This window comes from Mus pahari, chromosome 7 (genome assembly GCF_900095145.1).
Source record: "Mus pahari chromosome 7, PAHARI_EIJ_v1.1, whole genome shotgun sequence".
In the NCBI taxonomy this organism is placed as follows: Eukaryota; Metazoa; Chordata; class Mammalia; order Rodentia; family Muridae; genus Mus; species Mus pahari.
In genome coordinates, this window is record NC_034596.1 from 98,747,817 (window position 1) to 98,774,781 (window position 26,965).

The 26,965-nt window shown below is 42.8% G+C and overlaps 1 protein-coding gene across 5 annotated transcripts in view; it reads right to left on the reverse strand.

The window, feature by feature from the left end:
• Dicer1 (dicer 1, ribonuclease III) overlaps positions 1 to 23,280 on the reverse strand; it is a 65,295-nt gene extending 42,015 nt beyond the window's left edge. The window contains exons 1-6 of one of the 5 annotated variants that reach the window (XM_021202572.2): positions 22,989 to 23,280; positions 9,599 to 9,664; positions 8,594 to 8,691; positions 2,530 to 2,717; positions 1,745 to 1,907; positions 845 to 975 (exon numbers count right to left, since the gene is read on the reverse strand). In XM_021202572.2, the coding sequence (XP_021058231.1) occupies positions 845 to 975; positions 1,745 to 1,907; positions 2,530 to 2,673 (438 nt within the window). In that variant the 5' untranslated portion in view covers positions 2,674 to 2,717; positions 8,594 to 8,691; positions 9,599 to 9,664; positions 22,989 to 23,280. Of the gene's footprint in view, positions 1 to 844; positions 976 to 1,744; positions 1,908 to 2,529; positions 2,718 to 6,264; positions 6,330 to 8,593; positions 8,692 to 9,598; positions 9,665 to 22,988 lie in introns of those variants that run through there. The other 4 variants (XM_029541174.1, XM_029541176.1, XM_029541175.1 and 1 more) reach the window with 4 other exon arrangements.
• Positions 23,281 to 26,965: the final 3,685 nt, after the last annotated feature.

Genomic DNA, 26,965 nt, shown 5'->3' on the forward strand with positions numbered 1-26,965 from the left:
CACAAATGCCATTAACCTGCCTGGCTATACCTCTAGGAGAGAGACCACACAAGTCTGTGTATGGAAGCAAGCCTTAGGAAATTCATGGATCAAAATTAAAGCCAAAACATTCACATATGTACATCAAACATCCAAACATTGAGACCAAAATATAAATGATGAAAGTTGTGGGAAAGGCTGAGAGAAAGTCCTTATAAAGGCAGAGCGTGTCCTTATAATAAGTTACTAAATTGATCTGAGGTGTCCTCAGCCATACCTTGGCAGATGAGACCTGTCAACCTTGTCAAATCACAAAAGAATTCACAAGTTTTTAATTTTGTTCCCCATTGAGCTGACAGGGTTTTCTGAAAGAAAACTTTGTATAATCTTTGCTGTGGACAGACTCTATTTATGTGGATTCATTCCAGTATGTAGGCCACTGAAGGTCAGTTACAATGCAGCCCTCAACTGCTCTGGATCTCCTAGCACTACAAGCAAAAGCCCTTAGCACATGCTAGCTACGTGGAAACATGAAGGCAGAGAGAGCCTCCTCATAGACCAGAGGCTTCAACAAGGAAATTTTTCTGACTTTCAACATATGTAACTCAGAAGTTCATTTCCTTCAAGTTCAAATTAAGTCACAGGTACTCTTCTAGCAGGTAAACAATGGCAGCTCTCTCTTTCCTACCCACTGAATAGCACACTTTAGTAATTTACCTGGTCTCAGATGAACCTTCAGAAACAGAGTGCAAAGGATGGGAAGGTGAGGGTCTTAAACCTCCTCAGCTAGCTACGGCTGAGGGCTATTAAATCAAGGACTTGACGTATCCGCACGGGGAAAGGGAAGCGTCTCTGCGGGTCTCACCTGGTGCTTAGTAAACTCTTGGCTCCATCTCTCTTTTGTCCAAGATGCATTTACTTGTAGGTTTGAGTACTCTCCAACCTTGAGATCTGAGTGAGTCCTGACAGCTGACACTTGTTGAGCAACCTGGTTTGCTGATCACAAAGACAATATGTGACTATGAACACTGCCAAATCGGCTCCTGAGCAGTTAAAAAAGTATCACTTGTTGTTATACCTAGCCACCAATTTTTTAAATAGCTAATTTAAAAATCACAGTTCCAAGATTACCTTTCAAAGGCCACCAATGAGCCCATCCCCGTCCTCTTCCATCACTTCCAGGACAACCTCATACCCTTCACAGCTGACTTCCAACCTAAGATCTAAGTCCTTGGCAGGCTAGATGGGCAGTCTACACCTGCTCTCCTGCTCTCCTTAAGGAAAGCAAGTCAACCCACCACCAAGTACTATTCAAATCACAGTCGGCTTAGACTGTCTTTAAAGACAGAAAGGGAGGTCAGCTGGGCTCGCAGGCTCTGCTTTCAGTCTACAGTCCCAAACAAACCCAACAGCCTTTAAGAAGCCTGGAATGTTCTAAAACCACCCGCCTCAGCAAAAATCACCCACCTCTAGTCAACCAGCCTTCAGCCTGCTTTATGAAGCTAAAACATCAAGAATGGAAGGAATTTTAACAACTTAGCCATCTCCCCAGAGAAGTCCTCATCTAAGAGAAAACAGAGTCCGAACAATTGAGAGGAATTCTATAGAGAAATAAAATGGTATTTTGGCTAGCAGAACTTCAGTAAGCACACTATTTGTCAAACTTGCTTTACTTTCAATAATTTAATACCCACAGAGATAATCTGTTTAAATATGAAGGGTCATCCAATTTTCTCCTCACATGTGGGAAATGATGTTTGATTACCAGAGTTGACGAGGAACACAGTCCTTTTTGCGTGCGGGTTGAGGTCGCCCCTGATCTGATGGGCCAGCTCTTTGGTGAGCAGGACCGCGATGAACGTCTTCCCTGAGCCAGTGTTCAAGCACACAATGGTGTTATGGTCCAGAGCTGCTTCCAGCAGCTCAACCTGAAACACGGGAAAAGATCACATACCTCTTAACCAGGCACCACACTTGAGAACTGGCTTGTTTTAAATAGAGAAATGTCCCCGTTTTCTAAAATCTTCCGCAGACAACTTTGCAAAAAGAAAACCACTATCTTCACATTTACTCAAGAGTGACGGGGGTAAAATGGTGCCACACACAGCTCTGCTGCTGGACACAAACATTAAAACGGCACCAGCAATGCCATTTAATAATTGTTTCTGCACAGGCTACTTCCCTAAAATGGCACGTATGACTGAACTCTACACGAAGTATGCTTCTCCCCGCTCAGGACTGAACATCTAACCAATCTCCAGCCCAACCCAGCTTATTAGGACTGGTACACCCAAATGGACATAAAGGAACAGTGTGGATTTCAAAGAGGGTGGGATAAGGAACTAGGAAACAGAACCAACACAACAAATCAATTACCCAGCAGATGTTAGAACAGAGAAGAACAATTAAGAATAAACGTGTTTTGAATAAGAAAATTAATCAGAAGAGGCAGGCTTGAAAGGGTAAATGAGTTTTATAAGTTGTGTCAACTCTATACTGATTTTTCCATTTGTGTGAAAAATGCTCCAGTATTAGTGGTCTCATTAGTACCTGGTATTTTCTTGGCGTATAAATGTTATCATGAATTGCTTCTTGTTGCCATGGCAGTCCAAAGAAAGGACCCATTGGTGAGGAAGCAGGGGTCATGAGCTGCAGGCCTGCCATGCTGAGGGGCTGCAAAGCAGGGCTTTTCATTCATCCAGTGTTTCTTTCATTGCATTTTGTTCTAGCACAGCTTACTACAAAAGGGAAAAAGATTACCATTACTCAACCATGCAGGGTTAAAACAAAAGGAAGCACAGGAACAAGAAAGACATCACACTACCACTCCCTCAAGGCTTTTCAGATTCTTCCTATGGTCGGTTTGGTTTCTCTTGAGATCTAAGAGGATGGTTTTAAAAGTCAAGCAGTCTATACCCAACCTGGCAATCCTACAGCTAGAAGCTTATCTAAAGAATGAACCAGACAACTGCACAAATACATAAACACATTAACTTGCATTGTTACAGGAAAATACAAATATATACATACACACACACACACACACACACACATATTCTTTTTAAATTCTCTAATGTTATGTTGACAAAATGAGCCAACATATAGGCAGGCATTAAAGATGCAAACACTTGAGCTGGTTACATCACTTTATTAAAAGGCTGAGAACAGGAATGTTTTTCTTAACTGACAACCTATAACTGCAAGTTAAAACTATCCTTAACATATATATTTACAATCATTCCCATCCCAATAACTAAACCCATGATATTCCTTACATGGAAAACTGTCCAAGTCATCTATCTAAGCGCCCTCCCATTCTCAGATACTCTTTCCAGAAGTAAATTTCACTATGTAAATTGGCAAAATAGAAATCTTTTAAAACTTTTCTGTGTGTATGCATGCACGTGTAGGCCAGTGTATACAAGTGTGGGGCCAGAGGTTAGCAGTGATGTTCTCGTCCAGCTCACCCACTCTGTGAGGCAGGAACTCTCCCCGGACCTGAGCTCAGCATCAGTAACACTGGGGCTGCATAGCACTGCCCTGAGTCCTCCCCAGAGCGGCTGGAACTACTTACAGGACACCCTGAGGCAAGTCTTGCTCACAGAAGGAGCGGGTCAGGATAGTTACCTCAAGTCTCAGCAGCTCCCTCTTCTACCTCCCGCCCTCTGTCAAGAGTCCTGCTCTAATTACACATGGCCTCAGGAGCTCAAGTGGAAGGTTAACAGAGCAGGGATTCCATCTACGCAGCTATAGGAAGCTGCCATCCATTTGGGGGCAAGAATTTCCAATGGTATGGCTGCTTTGTGGTCACCCACTCTCCTGTGAGTGGCCTCTCACTGATGCTCTGTAAGTGAGCCCCATAAACTGACTGGTTTCCCCCAACCTGGACTTTAGTGGAGTTGTCATTTGGTTTGTCACTGGAGCACCAGAATGTCGGGACAGGATTCTCAAAACATTTGACACAGTCTACAAGATCATAATAACTGGCCAGCCACCAAGACCACAGGATCTGTCCATCTCTACCAGCAAGCTCCACACACACACCACATCCTATCCCAGTGCTGGGAGTACAGATAGTCACCACAGTGCCTAGCTCTTACACATGATGATCTTACAGATGATCACCAGTGCCCAGCCTTTACACAGATGCTTGGGATCAAGAAAGCAGTCCTCATGGCCCCACTGAAAGCACTGCATGACTATTCATCCCCAGCCCATTCTTTCTAAAATCTCAACCAGAAAAGAAGGCTTGGAGGTCAAGACTCTGTGAAAGCCTATCAGCAGCTCCCCTCAATGAGCAGAATTCACCAATCCTGCACTTGGAATTGTCACCCTTACTCTGCTTTGTGGCATTCACTACTATTACTCTATGACACTGGAAGAGAATTCGATCTATAGAGTGTCCTGAAAATCAAACATTTTACTTTCCAGTCTTTCATACCGAGGTACAACACTGCACTCCTGCTTCAGAAAACAAGATGGCATAATTCAGGTTCTATATGCCTTGCATGCCTCCTTCTTTTGAAAAAGGCAGTAAGAATGATAATAAAGGCTTGATTCACAGCTCATTCAAGGCACTGTTGTAAGGAAGCAGCACAGAGCACTGAGGACCTCAGCAAGACTGCTTGTCCACACACCAACCGACATTTTCATTCTTACTACCTTTCTCAAAGGAAGGAGACACGTGAGGGGTAACAGCGCTTTTGGAGAAGCTATCTAGCATGTTTGCTACTACTGCTACAACTGGCTGGTTTTTACAAAGGTGCTTGGGATTAAAGAAACCATATTCTTCATGGGAAATAATCAACTCACTTTCTGTTGGAAAGTCTAAAAGCTGTATCCTTCACCTCATACCTGACATCCACAGTTCCAAATTCCAAGCACAGAGGACTCAAGCATTTGTCACAGAACTGTCAAGTGTCAAGTTCACTTAGTTTCTAAGGATCAAGAGGCCACCCTGAAGGTCCACCACCTAAGGCAGCCGTTTCCGGAGCATCCTGGCTTGCTGCCACTCTATGATGTCCACTTCATATCCATAGATGCTCTGTCTGGGAACCATTGACCTTAATTAAGCCTGGCCCCTGACTTCCCACCCAGCACACATGCTCATCTGGAGTCATCAGAGCATGCTGGGAGGTTTCAACAAGACTAAGTCCTAGGGATGGAAATCAAAAACAGAGGAGAAAAGATAGCAACAATGATAAGAGCCAACATGCGCACTTCCAAACATTATGCATATAAGCTCAGCAGCTCCCTCCTGTCTATAACCCTCCTGCTTCAGTTTTTCTCAAACAGACAACCTTAGTAATAATGATTAATCTAGAAAATGATCTGAAAAAAGAAAAAAGAAAATGATCTACAAAGGAAATTAAGTGTGCTCCAATTTTTAAAAGAGAAGGAAATTATTCTTCAAAACTCAGTATCATAAAATACAAAACAAACTATGAAAATGTGCTACAGCAAAACAGACTGTAAGAGGCTTGACAACAAAACATGGTATCTGATCTCAGGATAGAGCTCAGCCTGACATTTTTTCACAATAAAACTAGCTATACTAAGGAATGTGATGTGAAGCATACACGATGAACTGACTGTTACAGCTCAGCTGATCAGCACATCCACTAGTACACAGCTCCCAAGTTCAGGTGTGACGGGAATGTTAACAAGCCACACTTAGCAGATTCCATTACAGCCTGCCCAGCATTATCAACTGTAGCTCACTGGCTATTCCACTCTAGGATGTAATCCCCATAACTGAAATCTTGTACCAGTCAGTCAGCTTCCCTCACGTCTCCCATACTCTCCCACCTGTCACCTGTGCTCTTGCACTGTCAGAAGAGCTCTGATTACCAGGTCCCACAGATAGAGAAGACTGTGCAGTATTTGCTGTTCTAAGCCTACCTTATTGCATTTAGCATAATGGGCTCTATGGATAGTTAGGTTATCACAATGTCAGCATTTCCTTCTTTATTGTAATCAAATATTCGTGGGGGGGAGTAGGGGTGTGTGTGTGTGTTTGTGTGTATGTCCGCCCACTCTTTTGCTGACAGACACTTAGGCTGCTTCCATATTCTGGCCCCTGTGACTATTCTACAATAAGTGTACAAATATAGATCTCTATCTGCATTTAAGAATTTCTTAATGCTGATCACATTACTAAATAGACATTACAAAGAAATTAATGAAATCTTTTACACTGCAGATAAAAGGTGTTAAAAATCCCCTGAGGGTGGTACCTTTACCACATGCATATCAGAGGATAACTATATTCTTAGAAGTACTCACTGAAGCATTTGTGGACAAAGGATCATGATTCTGGAAATCAGTCTCAAGCAGTTCCTAAGCAGAAGCTACACAGAGACAGACAAGTTAATATATAATAAAAAGCAAGTGAGGCTAAATGTGTAAAGCATATATTTGTTATCCCAGTCTAACTCTTGCAATATCAGTCCTCTATTTTCTGAATATCCCTTGTGTGCGTGTGTATGGGTGTGTGTGTCATGTGTATGTATGTATGTATGTATGTATTCCCCCCATCTGCTGACAAACAGGCACAGGTACAGCTTTAGTATTGTGACTGTTGTGAACAATGATGCAATGAACATCCAAGTAAAGTTAAAGCTTTATCATTCAGAGATCTAATTTCATTCACAAAGGACAGTACTGGATCCTTTTTAAAATCTATATTGTAATATAATATAAATAAGTACTTTGTTTCTTTTAGGAACAACAGGTAACCTTGTGTACTCTTCAGCAGTCAAACTGTTCGCCAAAGCTGCCAAGGCTTTGTTTTAGAATTTCTACTATCTGCCAGTCACCTAGCTCTCACCCCATGGCACATGCCTCTCTTTGGGCAAGGAACGGATTCATGATAATCCAATGACAAAAGATTGGGGCCTTTCAGTCACTGGCTGAAAAGCAACTCTTCTCCTATGAACACACTTCAAGAAATGCCAGCCCCATCTGCTGCTGAAATCATTTGACAGCCATGAAAAAGATGTACTTCCAACAGTAACAATAAGAAACTTGGTCCCTGGTAACATCAATGAGCAGCTCAATCAATCAACCTCCAAGCTCAGTCTAACATCCTTGCCAAACACACGAGCCAGCAAATTCCCTTACTGTCCAAGTCAATGTGAGCTACGCAACTCTGAACAAATGGCACTGTAAATCACCGTGATTGCTTCTATAAAAGATCTAAGGTGGGGGGGGGGGGGAGAATAGAAATAAAAGGAGGAATGGAAGAAAGAAAAAGGGAAAGTCAGGGACAGACCTGAAAGAAAGCCATCAGACTAGAAACTTGAGGTCGTCCCAGGGAGGCCCTCCAGCCAGGTAAGACCACAAGCTAAGCACATTCAGGAGTCTAACATGGCTCATGCAAGAGACAGGGATGACCTTCACCTAGAAGCTTCCGTGACTTCTGAAGTTTAGACATTCTCTCCTTATTTGTTCTTATGAGTATTTTTGAAACTTTTAGTAAATCTTCTTGAAATTACTAATATTCATAAACTAAAGTATTCTTCTAGAACTTAAAAAAATTCTTAGCTTTGAAATACCCACTTTTGCTTTAAAATGGTCAATTAGATTGTGTGACTTTGAGCCACTGTCCTGAATCACAGCTGGGACACAAGGAACAAAGTATGCAGGAGTGCAGAAAGCCAAGTCAGCTGAGTGGCACAAGCAGCTTCCCTCTTATCTGTCATAACATAGCTACTTTACACTGTGCACAGACACAGACTCTCTCCTTCTCTCTGTTCTTCCTGGAACACAGGCTCCCTCAGAACAAGATATGAGCTTCATTTCTCTGTATATATCAAATCTGCTGCTCCCATGTTTCGTGTGTGTGTGTGTGTGTGTGTGTGTGTGTAAAACTGATCAGGAATTCATGAATAACCACACAATAATATACAGAACACAATCAGGGGCAAGTCAATATATTTTTATTTGGTTTGGAAATGAATGTTGCCATCTCTAATGGTAGAAGATAAGATTTTACGAGGTGGAAGGCAGCAACTGAACCCTTCCAACTCTATTTTCCATAAGATCATAGTATTTAAATTAATTTTTATTCATTTCATACATGGTAGCTGGCCCCAGTAAAACACTTTCTAGTCAGGGAAAGCAAGTTCAATATTAACACATCAATAGGTAACCTAATCATGTAATAACAGGAAAACCTATAAAAGTTCCGCCAATTTTTACTTTCTTTGGCATCTGTCAGTTGATTTCGTTTTAAACTTAGCCATAAGTGAAAGGCCGAGAACCCCTGATGATATATAACAGTTTGAGTCTTGTCGATGAGCCATCATTAACTTCTTTGATAGAGCCAAAGGATTAACCCTCAAGTGATTCTTTTCAATTACGGGTTTTAATTTCTTATCAAATAATATACACTGATGAAATTGGCAAAGCCCGTTTGGCAGCTTCTGTGAGTTCCTCACTTAGCAATACAATACTGACTGGGGTGTAGTGCAGAGCACTTACCTAATGCAAAGCAAGACCTTGACTCAGGACCCAACACCATGAAAACAGCAAACAAACAGACAAAAAGAATAACGTAATAAAACACAAAACTAAGCCCTCGTCCTTTTCACCGACGACAACCCAGATTTACCGTTTTAATGTCTGCGAGCGCTGCTCTGCTGCTGTCTGAACTGCATTCTGACATTGTGATAGCTTATGGGTAACTCACAGCATGCCCAAGCTTCAGCTCTAAAATAAATGCACAAACAGTCAAGCATAAGACTCCTGTGAAGGGAGTGCACACATCAGAGTCCCACTCAATGAGGAGCTGAGTAACAAGCCATTATTTTGCATCAACTTTTACACAAAAGACATTTTAGGAATTGGGAACATTTTAGGATGCCAAGTCTTCTTCTAAAACAAAGAACAGAGGATGAGAGGCAACACGGGCAAGCCTGACCTACAGAAAGAGAAAACTGCAGCCAAGCTCAAGGAAAGACTGCTAAAGGATACATACATGCAACTCAAATGTTAAAGATCATGCTGTACGGATTATAGAGAAGCAAAGAAGGAATCATGTGTAAACCCCTAGATTCACATGTATGAAAAGCAAACGAAAATCAGCGAGGAGATACTTAGCCAAGACACCCAAATAAACCGAGAGTTAAGTCTTTAGTGTGAGCATGAAATCCAACAGTAATTCTAATGTAACAGCTGGAATTAAATACAAATGCCAAGAACTGTTAAACCTGTTCTATCCGCTCTTTCATCAAACTGGTTTATAAGACAGTTCAAGACTAGAATTAACAATGTTGGGAAAATAAATATGGGATGCCTTTCCTAAATGATGATTATGAATCAAAAACAAAAGAAAGAAAGCTGTAAGGAGCACGCATGAGGAGCTGATAGGAAAAGCTTAGCGTGCTCAATCCTGACCTTAACAGCTCTAACACCGGCCGGGCTTGGGGGTCAGCTCGCTGCACCTAGACTGCGAACACACAGCAAGGACAGGCCAGGGCACAGCTGGCTCTTGGCAGTCATTTATGCCAAGCCTGTCAAGCATTCATGGGCAGGTAAACGCATTTGTACACTTTAGCTGGCTGCTAATAAATCAGACCGAGACAACATAACACTGCTTTAATAGGTACATATTTACCTCGAAATGCTGACTCTAAGGTCTTTCAGAGTTTCCAAGTCTGTATTTATGCATACCCTAGGTAACCTAAAAGCAATCAGAGAAAGTATTTTAGAAGACACAACTTGTTTTTTTTTTTTTTAAAAACCAATGTTAAGAAATTGACTTCACAAATTAGCTACTTAATAATCTTTTTATTTTAACATCAGAATAAAATCCTTCATAAAATTATCTACTAAGACAAGGATGTAGTCCATGACTGAAAAAACTACCTGTTAAAATTAGCATTTCACTCTAACACAACTGTGAAAAAGAAGCAAGTTCAGTCAGATAGGAGGGAACCCGCTTGGCAGAGCACGGACACATTTCCCCCCTGACCTGCCTGTAAGCCTACTGAACACCATACTCTTCAGCACCACATGTGTCTTACCTCCCAGCTTGTCTGTCTGTCTCCTAAGGCTACCTCATCCTTCACCAGATTTTTTTTTTTCCCAAGACAAGGCTTCTCTGTGTAACCCTGGCTATTCTGTAACTCACTATGTACACTAGGCTGGTGTCTGCCTCTGAGTGTTGAATTAAAGGCGAGCACTACCGTAACCCGGCTATTCACTGGATTTTCATCACATTTTATATGCCACCCAGTAAGATGCAGAGACCATGCACGCCAGCATGAGTTGTAGGAACATGTACCATGAACAAAGCTGTGTGAAGAAAACTTCTGAGAGCTTGTGAGAAAACTCCATGTAAACAAGACAAGTCTTATAATCTCTGTTACTCCATAACACGGGTTGTTCTTAGAATGTGTTTTCATGCCCCTCCCAGGTGTAGCAGATAGGAGGGACTTCACTTAGAGTGTTTATAACAACTGGCTATTGTTGTTTGTTTACATGCCTCTATGGAGGAAAAAAACAAACATGTCTTTGCCATGTGTGGCTTGTCCTTGTGACTGAGCACTGTACTCATATAACTGACCCTTCTTAACCCTTAGAGTATGAACTGTCTGATGCTCTGAATAAGGTTGGCTATTGCATGAGACTTGGTCCACCTCATTTATCAGCTTTACCCTCCCAGGTACTACTGCCTCGAGAGCAATAAACAGCTCTAGTCTCTATCATGCCTGCCTGTTTCTAGCAATGTTCTAACCAAAAGCCAAGTCAACCAGTATAGGATTATCTAGTTATCTAGTTACACTACTAGGCAATCTGTATACAGGTAGAAAGTCCATCCAGCAAGTATAGAATAGTGACTTATGTTCGTAATAAAACATTAATAAGTCTTTATCTAATTTTAATTGATAAGATATTACAAATCTACAAAATTCTGTCTTGTAGGTCCCTTTAAGATTGTCAGGGTGGAATGTAGATATGTAAAACCATACCCTGCTTCTTAGGGTGGGCCTGAAATTAAATACCTTTTGCAGGGAGGAATGTCTGTGAACCGAAGCTTCTTGGTTAAGCCCTTCGGGACTCTAGGAAGCTCATTAGCATGGACAACTCTTTTGGGCCTGCTTTACTGTGGTCATGTCTCTTTTCCTATTGTCTTGGTCTGAGATATTAGGGATGTTGCTTCATGTACATAAAGAGGGACTTGGGACTTTGCCCTTTCGTGATTGATGGCTACAAATCTCTCTGGGAGTTTGAGGTGACTTGACAAGCTACAAATGATACTAGGTTTTAATACAAACAAGAAGATCCCATCAGTACCCAACTACAGAAGTTAGGCTGTATCCTTTGGGATACAAAGAGAGACAGCCCTTGCAGTCCAAAGCTTGCAGCAACTAAAACTTCCTAGTATGATCTTTCAAAGCACATTAAAAGAATCCCAGAGACTCTGCCACTACTTTACAGAAGTCCTTCCTACTCATCCTACTCCTGAGCTCCTAAGGTACAACTTCCATAAAGCCCCAGTAAGTAAGAGGGGAGACTCAGTATGAACACTACAGAACTAACAGGCAGTCAAACTTGTTAGCACTGAAAAGTTCCCAATGACAGAAGTGCTATGGGAAATCGGAACACAGACAGCAAGCAAATCTGGACAGCCTAACTAACACCAGTCAGGGCGTCCAAGTGACAGCTTGAAATGATCACTTGGCACAGGGTGCAAACAATTACAGGTTTTGTAAATTGATCTGTTGAAATTAGAAGAAACCCCTTTTCCTTTGTTTTTCAGAATTCCCTTCTCCTTCTGCAGAGTGTGGAAACTGGAGCCTCCAGTGCACTAACTTCAGAAGGTTTCCTCCAGAGTCCAAACACTATCTCTGAACTATTACAAGGAAGGAAACAACTAGCTTCCAGGAGGAGATAGGCCTAATATGTCATCTGATTCCTATTTATAAACCTGTCCTGTAATCATCAAGCCAGAACACTAGAAAGTTTGAGGACAGAAATGGAATGGACTACAAACCACTATGAAAACTAAAGAAAAAGAAAAAGCTTTCAACATAAAGCTGACAACTGCTGAGGAAAGTCTTACGCCTGTAGCCATCAACGGGCACCTGGCATCCCTGTTGACTGCAGGACCCAGAACAGATAATCTATGGTGTGCCAAACATAAGATGTACGGCAAGAGGCCAGAGTCTCGTTAATGGTAGCATGGATCAGTGTATACATTCTTTTCTTCCTTTCTATTGGTCATATAGGTCCTGTTTTGTAGCACCAGCTTTCAGTTCCAACACAAGTTTCCCCACAAAAGAATCTGTAATTTCCCAACTGCCCCGTTATAAACGGTTTGCTCCATACAGTCACCACTGTCCCTGACCTGCTCATATTCAGAGCTATCTTAGCTTATCTGCTCACATCAATTCTTAGGACCATCTTGCTTCCACTTTCTGGGTTTGGATGCATAGACACTATTTAAGTGTGTAAGGATCGTATTCCTGCTGTCTTCAGAATGGTCCTCGATGCACATCAGCCTAGTTTAATGTTATTCAAAAATGAAACTGTTTCCTTTTTCTTCTACTTCTATGGCCGAGAATGTCTGTGTTGGAAGACTTAAGTTATATTTCTCCAACATGGCTTTAAAATGTTTTAAACACAGCCCAATCCTCAAGCAATACTGATGCCAAATAGCAAATTCCATTTCTTGGAACTTAAGTACTCAAGAAACCCTAAAACATGTTCCCCAACTGCACAGAGGGAAGAAGTTTAAAAATAAAGATGGAACAAAGTAGGCCAACCCTTGCTACATTAAAAAGGAACCCACAGCCGGGCAGTGGTGGCGCACACCTTTAATCCCAGCACTTGGGAGGCAGAGACAGGCAGATTTCTGACTTATGGGCCAACCTGGTCTACAGAGTGAGTTCCAGGACAGCCAAGGCTATACAGAGAAACCCTGTCTCGAAAAACCAAAATGAAAGAAAGAAAGAAAGAGAGAGAGAGAGAGAGAGAGAGAGAGAGAGAGAGAGAGAGAGAGAGAGAGAGAGAAACCCATACATCCAATGGTCGGCATTGATTAAAACCCCTCCCAAATCCCTTCCTCTCTAAATTTGTTAAGACAATGTCTCAGCTGGCCTTGCAGATGCCAAGTCAAGCTGAGGTTCTGGCTTCTTCAGAGCAGGCAGTGTGAATGTGAATGACGGAAAGCAACCTTTCCTTTCTTTATGATATCTTTATCATGCAAGGGATACAACAGGTAGGCCAAGGTATACATACACACATCAAGCATCCACTACCCTCTAAAACTGTTTCCAGGCCCTCAAAAACAGGAACATGTGTTAGGAGGAAATGAGATCTTCTTTAAGATTTATTTATTTTACCATATGAGTACACTGTAGCTGTCTTCAGACACACCAGAAGAGGACACTGAATCCCATTACACATGACTGTAAGCTACCACATGGTTTCTAGGAATTGAACCAGGACCTCTGGAAGAGCAGTCAGTGCTCTTAACCACTAAGGCATCTCTCCAGAAAGAAAATGAAATCTTAAACTTAGTAAAGCAAACATAGAAACTATACTTCTTAACTTAAATGTTAAAGAATTCTTAAAGAAAAATCTAAAATACAATTTAAGATTCAACACAGAAAAAAACAAATGTGTGTAATATAAAAGCACACAAGATTTTACATAGTATTTTTAGCCAGATTAACCTAAAACAAACACACACACACACACACACACACACACAAATTCATAAAGGAGAACCAAACACACATACCACCTTTAAACATGCCACTGTTGTCCAGTGACTATTTTGAGGTCAAGGCATTAAAGATCAACAGATTCAGGAAAAGGTCTCCACCTTCTCCTTTCTACCAAAAACTAAAGTATAAATCCCTTCAGCCTGCTCCAGAGGGAAGAGATTCAGCCCTACACTAGCAGGCAGAAATGGCCACATGATTGGTCTGAATGAACAGACTTTACTAAGTAGCTCTTTCTCCATACCTCTAGCCACCTCCTACAGCCTCCCAGCCCTAAAAGCCCAAGTCTTCTTGCCTGCAATTTCTCACTCTGGCTCACTTTGCTATGACTGTAATAAACATCCATGTACATGAAATGAAAATAAAGGAGAAAAAAACTTAAGTAATAAATAAAAACCTCAGCGGGGCTGGAGAGATGACTCCTGGGTAAGAACACTTGCTTAGTCTGCATGAGGGCCTGTGTTCTGGTCCTCAGCAACCATGGAAAGGCTGGGTTTGGCTGAGCCTGTAGCCTCCAGGCTGAAAGGGGCAGAGATAGACACCTCACTAGTCCTCACGTGTCAGCCAGCTGGTCAAGAAAAGGTGTCCCAAGCTCCTGGTTCATAAAGGGACAAGGCAGTGAGCGATCAAGCAAGAGACTGTACATCATCTTTTGGCTTCTGCACTTGCACACCCATGCCCCCCCCCCACACACACATGCACACACACACACACACACACACACACACTGAAATAATGTCCACCAAATGGTAAGTTTTGAAAATTTACAACATAAAAAATAGGGCATACCCCCAAATAACCTCAGTATTCAAGATAATTATACATAAAGGACCTACCAAGTATTTTGAGTGACTATGTTATAGTAAGACTAAGCGCAAGCTAAAAACCGAAAGATTAAAGAGGAAAGAATGGAATGAAGAGTGCCGGGACCCAAACACCACTCCTTTGATTGCTAAAAAGAACAAGAGAGATGTTGACAGCTCTACTTCTTTCACTTGATGTAGCTGTCATTAAAAACCCTGGAGCCTTATCTTGTCTAAGTGTTACCATAAAAACCCAGAGAAGCTGCTACATATACCACTGCTATCCCTGACAGCCCACCCCATAGCTACATGTCTACACACAAGAGTGGATGACGGAATAGTTTAGCAAACTAGGGTTTGGTTTCAAGAGGCAACTCAGTACAGCCATTGAGAAGGGTAGAAGATTATAACAGACAAAAATGTGTATGGCGTGACGTCAAACAAAAAAAGCAATCTTTATTTAGATTAGTATTAATATCTGCTTGGGTGTTAGTTAAAACCTAGAGAAAGAAAAGGGATTGAGAAGGGGACTATCTTTTCTTTTCTATTTGTCTACATTTCAAACTCTTCTACAACTTGAGCACATATTATTTCAGATATGCAGAATGAACTTTCAAGTCAGGAATGATCGGTAACAATATAATAGTTAAAGATCTGCAGGATCTATTTCCAAAAGACTTTATACAATTTGAATTAAACAGATTAAAGCACTCCAAGGCCGGAAGACCTGCCAGAGCTCTAGAGGTGTCAGTGTGAACAGCAGTTAGCGTGACATCATCCAACTGCAGCCACTCCAGGCTCTCATGAAACTGCTAACCACTCAAATTCTATGTCAAGGGGCTGGCAAGATGGCTCAGCGGGTAAGAGCACTGACTGCTCTTCCGAAGGTCCTGAGTTCAAATCCCAGCAATCACATGGTGGCTCACAATCACCCATAATGAGTTCTGATGCCCTCTTCTGGTGTGTCTGAAGTCAGCTACAGTGTACTTACAGTGTATAACAATAAATAAATCTTTAAAAAAAAATTTCTATGTCAATAAAAGGGGATCTGTGTCCATCCTTGAAGTCAGTAGGACACTGACAACATGTATCTCATGAATTTTCCCTGCCCAAAGTACACGCCTGAATCCAGCCATCAACAAACAAAACTTGATATTCATTTTGCAAGACAAGTGGTTTGTATTCTTCAAGAGTGAGTATTAGAAAAAAGCTGACAATCTTCCAGAATAAGAGGAAGAAGAAACAGGACAGCTGAGTGAGATCTGAAAGGAATCTACACAACACCTTATTTTTCTAGTGAAAGAAGAAGTGGTGTTTTAGGTCTACAGAGTGAGTTCCAGGACAGCCAGGGCTATACAGAGAAACCCTGTCTCAAAAAAAAAAAAAAAAAAAAAAAAAAAAAAAAGTGTTTTAGAAGGAATTATTAGCATAAGCTAAGTAAACATATACCCTAGAAACCACAAGGCCGAGTCTGAATTCTTCATGTGACATAGTCAATGCTGGTAAGCATCTTATGAATGCATAAGATGGCACCAAAGCCACCACATGTGTCTATGTAACTGCACAGATTTCTCTTTATATTTATATAATTTATACTTTCTTATGTTTATACATTTATAATATAATCTTTAAAAAACAGTATGTCTACAATACACCAGTTAAAATTTTTATTATAAACACCCCAAAGAACCAGTTTAGCAAAGCTTCTAGGCACCCAGCTAGAGAAGAAGCTGGAAGCTAGTCTATTGTAATAAAAAAATTATCCTGCAGATGTAGAGTTGGGAAATGGCTCTTATAGACTCTAGGGAGTGGCACTCTTAGGAGGTGTGTTGTTGGAGGAAGTGTGTCACTGTGGAGGCCAGCTTTGAAGTCTCATATATCTACACCCAGTGTGACACATAGTCTCCTGCTGCCTGTGGGTCAAGATGTAGAACTCTCAGCACCTTCTCCAGTACCATGTCTAACTGCATATTGACATGTTTCCTGCCATGATGATAATGGACTAAACCTCTGAACCGTAAGCTAGCCTCAACTAAATGTTGCCCTTTATAAGCATTGCCTTGGTCAAGGTGTCTGTTCACAGCAACAGAAACCCTAAGATATCTGTCTGATATGTTAGCTTTTGTTTTATCTTATTATATTTTATTATTATCCCTTAGAAACCTATTTGTTTTCTAATGAGAGGCAGAAAAGGAGTAGATCTAGATGGGAGGAGGAGTGGGGAGGAGCTGGGAACAGAGGAAGGGAAAACCATAATCAGAATATATTATGTGAGCCCAAAATAAAACCAAGCAAACAAAAAAGTTATTTTCAATAAAAGGGGAAAAAAGAAAATATGCACAAACTAATGCATCACTTGTCATTCCCTATCTCCCTCCAGCCCTCCCATGCCCAACTCTTTCTCAGACTGACAGTCTCTTTTTCTTTCAATATTATTGTAACTTATATATGCAAATAAATACATAAATACAAAAAAAAGACAACTCATCTATGAAAATGTGCACAAGCCCTCTTTTTTTTGGATCATCTTCCATTATAAAACTGGATATGGGACAGTGGTTGCACACGCCTTTAATCCGAGCACTTGGGAGGCAGAGGCAGGCAGATTTCTGAGGCCAGCCTGGTCTACAGAGTGAGTTCCAGGACAGCCAGGACTACACAGAGAAACCCTATCTTGAAAAAAACAAAAAACAACAACAATAACAACAACAACAACAAAAAAAAAAACTGGAAATGTATTTCACTATTAGTAACTTGGAAAGTCATGACATAATCTAGTTACAAGAACTCAACAAAATATTCTCTAAAGTACATATCTGAAGAAAAACAGTATCATCTAAATTTTATCTAAAATAAGCAATAGATCAGAACCAGGCAGCAAACTGTTTTCCTCCCAACTTCAAGGGGCCAAAAGCTTACAGAGGACACAGAAACACAGAGGCCAGCAGCTGCCCAGTGTATCTCAGTGATGAGCTAGAAGAGTTGGGCCTCCACCCAACATTAGCTCCCAAAGTGAAAAAGTAATAGTTGAGCTTTAAGTGGATGAAGCATACAGTATCTCTAAGATGCACAGGCAATGAAGGCTATGAGCAAGACGTGGGAAAGGAACGAGTCACAGGTCTGTCTATCCACGGTGACCTTACCCTGTTTTAAGCCTTGCTGTTACCAAGCAGAAGACAGAAATTCCGACTTCAAAGCAGTTCCAAGTGTCAGGCAAGTCTACTGTCTTTCTTTTTATTTGGTAAGTGCACACTCCTTTAATTCCCATAACTTAGAAGTCAAAAGCAGAGCTGGGCGTGGTGGCGCACGCCTTTAATCCCAGCACTCGGGAGGCAGAGGCAGGCGGATTTCTGAGTTCGAGGCCAGCCTGGTCTACAAAGTGAGTTCCAGGACAGCCAGGGCTATACAGAGAAACCCTGTCTCGAAAAAACAAAAACAAAAACAAAAACAAACAAACAAACAAAAAAAAAAAAGAAATCAAAAGCAGGGAGATCTCTGCAAGTTCAAGGCCAGCCTGGTCTACATCATCATGGCTGCATAGTGAGACCCTGTCTCAAAAATAAATGAATGACAGATAGCTACAGAGTTAGCTCTTAAGCAAACAACCTTCTTCTATCATCTCAAAGGTCAACCTCCACTCATGCTGGAACTGAAGCCAGTGCCTCATGTATACCAGGCAAAGGCTCCACCACTGAGCTTTAGCCTCAGCCCAAAGGTCACAGCTTTAAACTAGCGTTCTATTCTCATTATTTGGATTAAAGGTAATTTTTAAAAATTCTGAACTGATTGTCCTGTTCTATAACCCCCAAGAGAATTTTTCAAATGTCTTTAAAATCTTTATCGCATATACTAATTTGTCACTTAAAAAATAAGTGGAGATTAGTCACTTCAACAATGAAATCTCTACAATACCAATAAAGCTCTAGCACTGCAGACACTCTCCAGGATTCCAGACAAGCTCTCAGTCTGCAATGCCTCCATACACAGTTACTCATAGATCATAAGCAGAGAAGTAGCCAAAGGCGTGGCCTGTCCATTATCAGAGGGGCTAAGGTCTTTTCCAAAGCCATAAGATGCTACCAGTCCCCACAAGTTAATTTCTAAAACCTTCAAAAACTTTTATAAAGATAAACTAATTTTCTCAGCAAAACCAAGTGCCCTCTACACAGAGCTGTGTGTGGCAGTGAAACACGTGCAGTGCTTGATCCTTGATCCTATGAACCTAAGCACAGCTACGGACATTTCATGTCACTATGTGGCTTCCATGTCTCAGAAACAAGACTCAGCAGGCAGTCAGAAGCCCCATGCCTAAAGGCTATGTATGCATCCTTGATGGCCTACGGCTTGTCTTAGTCACTGACTGGCAGCATATAACTCATTATCAAATCAGGAGTACCAATTAATCAGCCATTTTAGAGAAATGGAAAAGTCACTGTGGACTTGCAATTTAACAAAGCTTTCTTACATGGCCAGAATTTCCCATGTTCCTAGCTACACCTCAAGCACACACTTTTCTCTCCGTGTTCTTTTCTTTATCAGGTCCATACTACCACACAAGCACTTACCCAATACACACTCCTGAAGGCCAGCAAAATTACCACTGTTTGCAAAGTCCTGACTGCCTCTACTCCTCAATCAACTGTCATCTGTCCTCAGTCAAGGCCTTCACACTACAAGTGACACTTCAACTTCAGTGGCGATGACATCACCTGAACCACACAAGCCTGGCTTACTCTTGCTCCCTGACTCTGCCTCATGCTTTTGACAGGGTTTCTTCATAACGGAATGGGAGACATGTTCATCATGTGTAAAGGTCAACACTGTCTCCATTCATGACCATCATCATTGTGTTGAAGAATCCAAACAAATAACCCCTGTTGATGAAAGAGAAAGTCTGTTTGTCCTGGCTAACGGGTATACCTCCCTCATTAATCGATGCACTTTGGCAAATTAAAACAAAGCAAAGTGCTCAAAGCTGTGAATTACCCTTGTTGAAGCTCTTCCCCTAGTCCTCCATCCATGGACTGTCCTAAGCCTGCACTGTTAACCTCAGATCTTAAAAACACCTTCTTATTAGTGTAAGAACGGTCTACATCCCTTCTCAAATAACACACAAATGTTTATCTATGAGTACAATTTTTTAAAAACCAAAGTCTCTTTAGAAGAAATATTGGTAAGCATCAAAGAATCAGGAAACAGTGCTAAAAAGACCAAGCAGCACAGACAGAGGTAGAACACTACCAAAGTACTGTTGCCGCCAAAGAGTACAGCCTACTTTGAAGATATTCCAAAGAAACCTGTAAGCAAAAGTCAACATAAAACACACACACACACACACACACACACACACCTGCTGGCATTCAGGATGAGCTAAACTCTTGAGTGCTCAAACAGCAAAGCCTAAGATAAACAAAATAATCACCCCGCTTCAACTTTCTATTTGCACAAAGTACACAGAAACCTTAGCAGCCCCCTCCTCTGCCTCCATTAGGATATAATAAGCCTGCTGATCCACTGAACAAATTCAGTGATAAGCATCCCTGTTTGCTATACTGTGATAAGGACCAGATTCTAAAAATCAGTAACTCCTGGACTTGGAGAAGATTATAGTCTTTTATTGACACAGAGGAACTATTTGTAGAAAATTAAGAATCAGGAAGGAACCTGAGCCTAGTGTTTTGATAAACAAGCAACCTGACCACTTTGGGGTATATGCCAAAAGAAGGGACAACAGTGGGGCCTCAAAGGGTCCCATGCATATCTATCCTCACAGCAACTATTCAAAAGTCAAAAGATGGAAGCCACAGGCTGCCATCCACAGATGGCTGGAAAATCAGAACAAGGCATACACAAGTGCTCCTCCACCATTGGTGGCCCTAGACATCCACTTCTAAGTTGAAAATACAGAACTGAGGAACGTGTATACTTAGCTTGTCAACCTTTCTGGCTGAACAACGAAGCACGATGTGAGGCATCCCAGGCTACAGCTCGTGATCACATGGCTGCCTACTATAACTGTACTTTTCACACATCTTAAGGCTAAAAGCTGTCTTTATAAGCTAGAGACCATACAAGAATTTCACCCTTTCAAAGTGAGGAGATAGATGCACTCGGCATGAAGCCCAAAGGTGTATGCTAGGTGTTAGTACACCAGCACCAAATGACAGATCCTTAATGACTATCCTTCCATGAGGTTCCTAGCATGGCCAAACTCAGAGACAAGGAAAAAGAGAAAACAGTGGGGGTCGCCTGGAAGTGAAGGGTGTAATGTGGCTCAGTGCTGAGGTGGTGACAGTGTCCCAGTGAGGGAGAAGTCTGGAGAAGGACAGTGGCGATACCTGCAAACCTGAAAACAGCTGCACTGTACACTTAATGGCCGAAGCTTCAATCCTGAGTATGTTAAAACAACTGCACACATTGAGACAAGCAGAGGTCACCTGCCTCTCTCTGTGGGACAGAGCTTCTCCCCTCATTCCACTGTACTAACTGAGGACGGATCCCACTTTGTGCTGTCTGCCTAAATCCACTTGGACAGCACACTCTGAGAGAAGCAGGCATGCAGGCCGTCTGAAACCAAAGCAAAGCATGATCCAGTCAAGGCTCAGGTAGACTCACACTCTGAAGAAATCATCATAGTCTCACTTCCCTAGTGTGTAAAATCAGGAGGGAGGATGCTGCATGAACGCACTGAGAATTCAGTGAGTCTCTGAGAAAAGAGCCTGACACAGCTTGGTACAGACTGAGGAGATTTAGCAAATGTCCTCCTTCCCTGCCACAGATAAGCTGTGTAGGCTGCAGAGAGGAAATCCTTAGAGAGCTCAAATGACATCCCCATCTCATGGCATCAGACTCATCAAAGAGTCAGATGTGGCAATGCTGTGTCACAATGCTACACAGGTTATCCTCCCTAGAAAGCAGAGCTCAACCTAGACACACTCATACATACCACCATGAAACCACTCCCCGATAAGAACCGAGAGAGTCAGGCCTGGTGGTGCATTCCTGTAATCCCAGTACCCCAGAGGCTGAGAGAGAAACTTCCTAAAAGTTTCTTTCAAGAAAGACAGAAATGAACTACACCAAAATACCTTCTAAAACCAAAACAAGAAAGTTCAACAATAGACAGTCTAGCTATACAACTCCTGCCCAGAAACACTTCTATAATGCAGTGCTCAGTGTGGGACATAAAGACAACTACATTATTAATGCAGTTGCAAGATCTTTTTATCACCCAGTCAAAGCCAACCAAGTCATCTTTTGGAGCCACGTGTAAATTCACAAACCTAGGCTACTACACTGATCACTAAAAGCAACCCTTGGTGCTGACAGTTCTATAAAACATACTCCAGTCATGATATTGTGCACCGTTTATATTACATACTGCATGTTTCACAGGTAGCCTGAAAAGTGAAGCAGATTATTCCAGAACTCAGTCTCCAAAGATATCAAAAAGATATTTCCAAAAACATCCGAACTACGGTTTGCTACAAGCCTCACCCAGTATTCACCTTTCAGTAAAATTTCAGGCCCTTGGTTACTCTATGAAATTTTTTGCCTAGAAAACTTAATGTTTATACCAATGAATTTCCAACTCAGCAATCCTACTTTCCAACAGGTTTGAAAAACACTTTCCAAGTTGCTTAACTCTTGAACTGCATCCTTTCCTACTGACTTACAGTGAGGTTCCTCAGAAAACTAACAATTAAAGAATCAGAAACTCAGGAGCGAACTCCCAAGTAAGTCTCTTTCAGCACTTGATCATCGTAATACTTAGGGCATCATATATAGGTAACTAACCCTTTAACCACAATTCTACTCATAAAAGCAAGGACTATTACAGATCATAGACTCCCAGTCATTCATTTGGGCAAGTCTTCAGGACACTGGCGCTGTCCTGCAGGCAAAGTCACAAGGGCAGCTCAGCTCTGCTAGGCAATCCACACCAATTTGGTGTGCTGGCTTGTGAGGCACACAGGCTGGGCCAAACGAATGCCCCTTAAGCAAAGACCCTTCCTTCTTCGCAAGGTCCAGACGACCTAAAAGGGGAGGGGCACAAAGCATGGCCTGGGCCACCCACCCCCTAGGGTCACCCCTTGGTCACCTGCCAAGAAACACACAACGGTCCTTTCCAGGGCTCCAGCCCGCACCTCGCTGAGGCCTTGTCCCCCTCCGGATCCTCTGAGGCATCCAGGGGTCCCGCGCCATTTGGCAGGCCCGGGTCGCTCCCGGGACGCCGGCCCGCGTGGAGACCTCCTGTCTTCTCCCGGGCTTCGAACGCGGAACGGGACCTGTCAAAAGGCCGCTCCTCCTAGGGCGGGGGTGCGGAGAGGCCCGCGTGGACCGTCCTCCGCCCGGGCTCGGCGTCGCGGCCTGCTCCCGGCGCCCGCGCGGGCCTCGCGCAAGAGGCGGGCCGGGCATCGGCGTCCCCCGGGCCCGGACACAAAGCGGCCCAGCGGGGAGCCCGCCTCACCTGCAGCACTGGGCGCCGCGGGCCTTCCAGAACCATCGGACCCCGCTCCGGCGCGCGCGTCACAGCCCAGGCCTCCCGGTGCCGCCCGGCGCCGCCGCCGCCGCCGCCATTTCCTGCCGCTCGCCGTCGCCTCGTTCCCGCTGTCAGGTTACTCCATTCACCTGGGCCCGGAGCCGCCCGCGCCGCGCCGCGCCGCGCCCCGACCCCTCCCGCTCGCGCCTGCGGAGTCTGCGCAGCGCCCTGCTCGCCCGCAGCCCGCGCTCGGCCCGCGGCGACGGCGCACAGCGGCTTGGAGAATCCCACCGGCGTCGCGCCGCCGCTCCGCGCCCCCTCGCTCGCTCGCTCGCTCGCCCCGCGGCCGCATGAAAGACGTCCTGTGATTGGACGGAGCGCGGAGGTGAAAGGTTAACCCCGGCCCCCCAGCCACTCAGGAGCCGGGAGACAGCGGACTCGGACCGAGGCGGCGTCTGAGGCCCAATGCGAAGACCGAGCTCTGCTGCGCCGTCAGCCGGCCGGCCGGCCGGAATCCTGTACGCGCCGCTGGGGCTACGGAGTCCTGGCTTGGTCTGGAGTAGCCTCCCGGCTCCGGCGACTCTCCCTTCTTGATGATGGCACCCTCGCGGACCCATCGCCCCCATCCGCAAACCCCGCTGCACCGCTCTTTTGATCCAAAGAACTGAGCCCTTTGGGCAGCTCTCAAAACCAACTTCAACAACCAGAAAATGCCCGCGGCGTGCAAACTTGGTTTTATAAGACTGAGCTTTCTGCTGCGCCTTCTTGCTGAGATCAGAGGAGTAAAGAGATCGACTTAAAGAAAACCATCTTAGTGTAGGACCCTCCCCCACCTCCGTGTAGGCATCTTGGAAAAGACTCCGGGATAGACTCCAGGTGAGGGATGGACGGTTCTAGCCCCGGGCTTCTCTCCGCCACTGAAACTACGTCCAGCAGTCCCACGTAGTGGTTGTTACCTCTCCAAATTAAAGTTAATCTTTAATAAGTGCAAGTGATTCGTTTATTAGAATAAATACTAGTGTCATTTGTTTCAATTTTTTTATTACTGTTATTTCGAAAGCAGGTCACTATGTAGAGGCTGTCCTCAAACTCAAGAGATCCGACTGCCTCTGCCTCTCAATTAATTGTTGGGTTTAAAGGTGTGTGCCACGATACCGGGCTTTCTATAGAAATTAAGATATGTTCATCGATTTATTTGTGTGTTTGTGACTGTGTGTGAGATGCGTGGCATGCGGCATGTGGCTAGAATCCTCATGATTTCACGACAGGAGGCTTCTAACCTCTGAGCCAGCTCTCCAGCCCCATTTATTCCTCTAAATGCAGTGCTTCCCAACATTCCCAGTACTGTGATCCTTAGTGCAGTTCCTCAAGTTTTGGTGACCCCCCCCACCATAAAATTATTTCCGTTCTACTTCATGACTGTAATTTTGCTACTTTGAGGAATTGTAATGTGAATATCTGTGTTTTTTTTTCCCCCAGTGGTCTTAGGTGACCCCTATGAAACAGTCCTTTGAACCCTTCCTCAAAGGGTTGGATTTGAGAACCACTGTGTGAGCACTGAAAGTCTTTAAGCGCCATTGACTAGCATTGAATTTAAAGCTCTTAGGCCTGTGCACCTTATATGTTTCCCATCTTAAAGAAGAAGAAATTGGATTAAGCTCCAATAACGCTGCAGCTGGAACATCTGAGACTTGAATCAGATGCTGTCTTCCAAGCTGGTGAGCTCATTCAATCCTGTGCTCAAATTTTGGTCATGTATTGATCATGAATTAGCTTGGTAATTCAACCATGGGTAAATTAGGAAATAAAATGTTTTTGACTGATCACATTTACAAAGGGATGCTTTGTAAAGTACTGTTGGCAATAGCTCGCCCCAGTGAAGACATAAAAGGTTTTTGAAAGTGGTCCTTTATAAATAAAGCAACATGCAATCTGGTAAAAGTGTGAGGCTGTGTTCTCGCAGCAGAACTGTGAATGGGTAAAAATGATGTTTCCTCCTGTGGTCCTTCCATAGTCTCTCAGGACCAGCTCAAAGCCAGCAAGATGCTTCAATGGGTAAAGGAGCTTACACTGCAAGCCTAAAAGCCTGAGTTCAAATCCCAGGACCCACATAAAGGTGGAATCAGAACTGACTCTTCAAAGTTATCGTCTTATCTACCCAACACACACACACACACACACACATCACAAAAATGATGTTTTTTAAAAGACCAACTCCTTATCCATTAGCAGATGTTTCTGATTTCTTCATCTTTAACTTGGAGGCAATATGATCCATTTGTCTGTATTGTTTTGTTTTGTTTTTCAACACAGTGTTTCTCTGTGTAGCTCTGGTGGTCCTGGAACTTGCTCTGTACACACAGTTGCCCTTGAACTCATAAAGATCCAACTGCCTCTGCCTCCCAAGCACTGGGATTAAAGGCATGCACCACTACCTCAGCTGTCTTTCAAAAACAAAAATGGATTTGGACTATTCTAGCATGAGGAGGAGGAGGTTACCATAGCAAAATCACAGATCAAGGCCAGCCTGAGCTACATGCCAAAACCCTGGCACATACATACATGATATTGGCATATACATACTATATATATATATATATATATATATATATATATATATATTTACATGATGTATGTATTTTATATAATATCTATCATATATATATGTATCATGCTAGATATGTATAATGTATATGTATCATATAATGTGTCACATATAATGTATAATATAATTAATATATATGGTATATATGATATATACCATATCATACATATATGTGATATATTTGCATGTATATATGATATATATCCATATCCACAAAGGCTCATGTTTGCATATGCAGTTGGACAGTGTCCAGCTCTCAAGAACATTAGCTCACAGAAACACAACTGCAGAAGCGACTCTTCCCACATGATCCATTCAACCCACACTACTAATAACACATCAAAATGCACCAATTTCTTCCCCACAATTCAGCCTTCTAGTCCTCATATATATTTATCCCCACCCCTCTTTCAACAGGAATCAACATTTGGGACTAATCTTTCAGAAATATGAATTCAGGACTACTGGTCATTGAACTCAGAGTCCAGTGCATGCTCATAGAGTTGACTCAATAATCTTTGATTTTTCAGAATTCTGGATTTTTCCACTTTAGATGTATCATTCAGGATTATGATAAGCAGCAATGAAAGATAAACAGTCAAAAAAAAAAAAAAAAAGTCTCTCCTACACCTGTTCTTGTGCCCTAACAGCAAACCATTGTTTCTTGTTCATTCTTCAAACTTGCCTTCACAAGCAAGCCAAGATACATACTTATTCTCTATCTTCTTCATTTACAAAAACCACGGGCAGCATGACATATACATTTACGGTATCTTGCTTTTAATGTGATATACACACATACAGAACAGATGTTTACAGCATGTGGAGGAGCCCCCAGGCTTGCCAAGAGTCACCAGCTCTCTGTTGCAGATGTGCAGGCTGGGACTCTTTAGTACTTCAGCTTTGGTACCATAAGAATTGATCCAGTGTATAGGGTGAGGCATGACCCCCAATGATTTTCCCCCAGACATTTACACAATTGCCCATGTTCCAGCCCTTGTGCACTGTCTGGGTTCGGAACGTCTCCATTCCAGTGGTCTTCCTGCTCATTTTGTTTGGAATCTCAGAGCTGATGTTTCAAGCCACATTAAGCAGTGGCACAATGCACTGTGCAGTGCATTTTCTGTGAGCTAACTTTGATTTTTCCCTCAGATATTCAGATACTCCACACTGATTCCAAAAATAATAACTGAGGAGGAGAGAAAGCTCTTCTTTACCACAGAATAGGTTTACAAGGAGTTGTGTCAGAGTAATGATCTATTTGACAATTATGTTTACTAAATCTGGTGAATAAACATTGAACGAGGAATGAGAGATCTTAACTCAGATTCAAAACATCTCTCTATGAATTCTTTGAAAA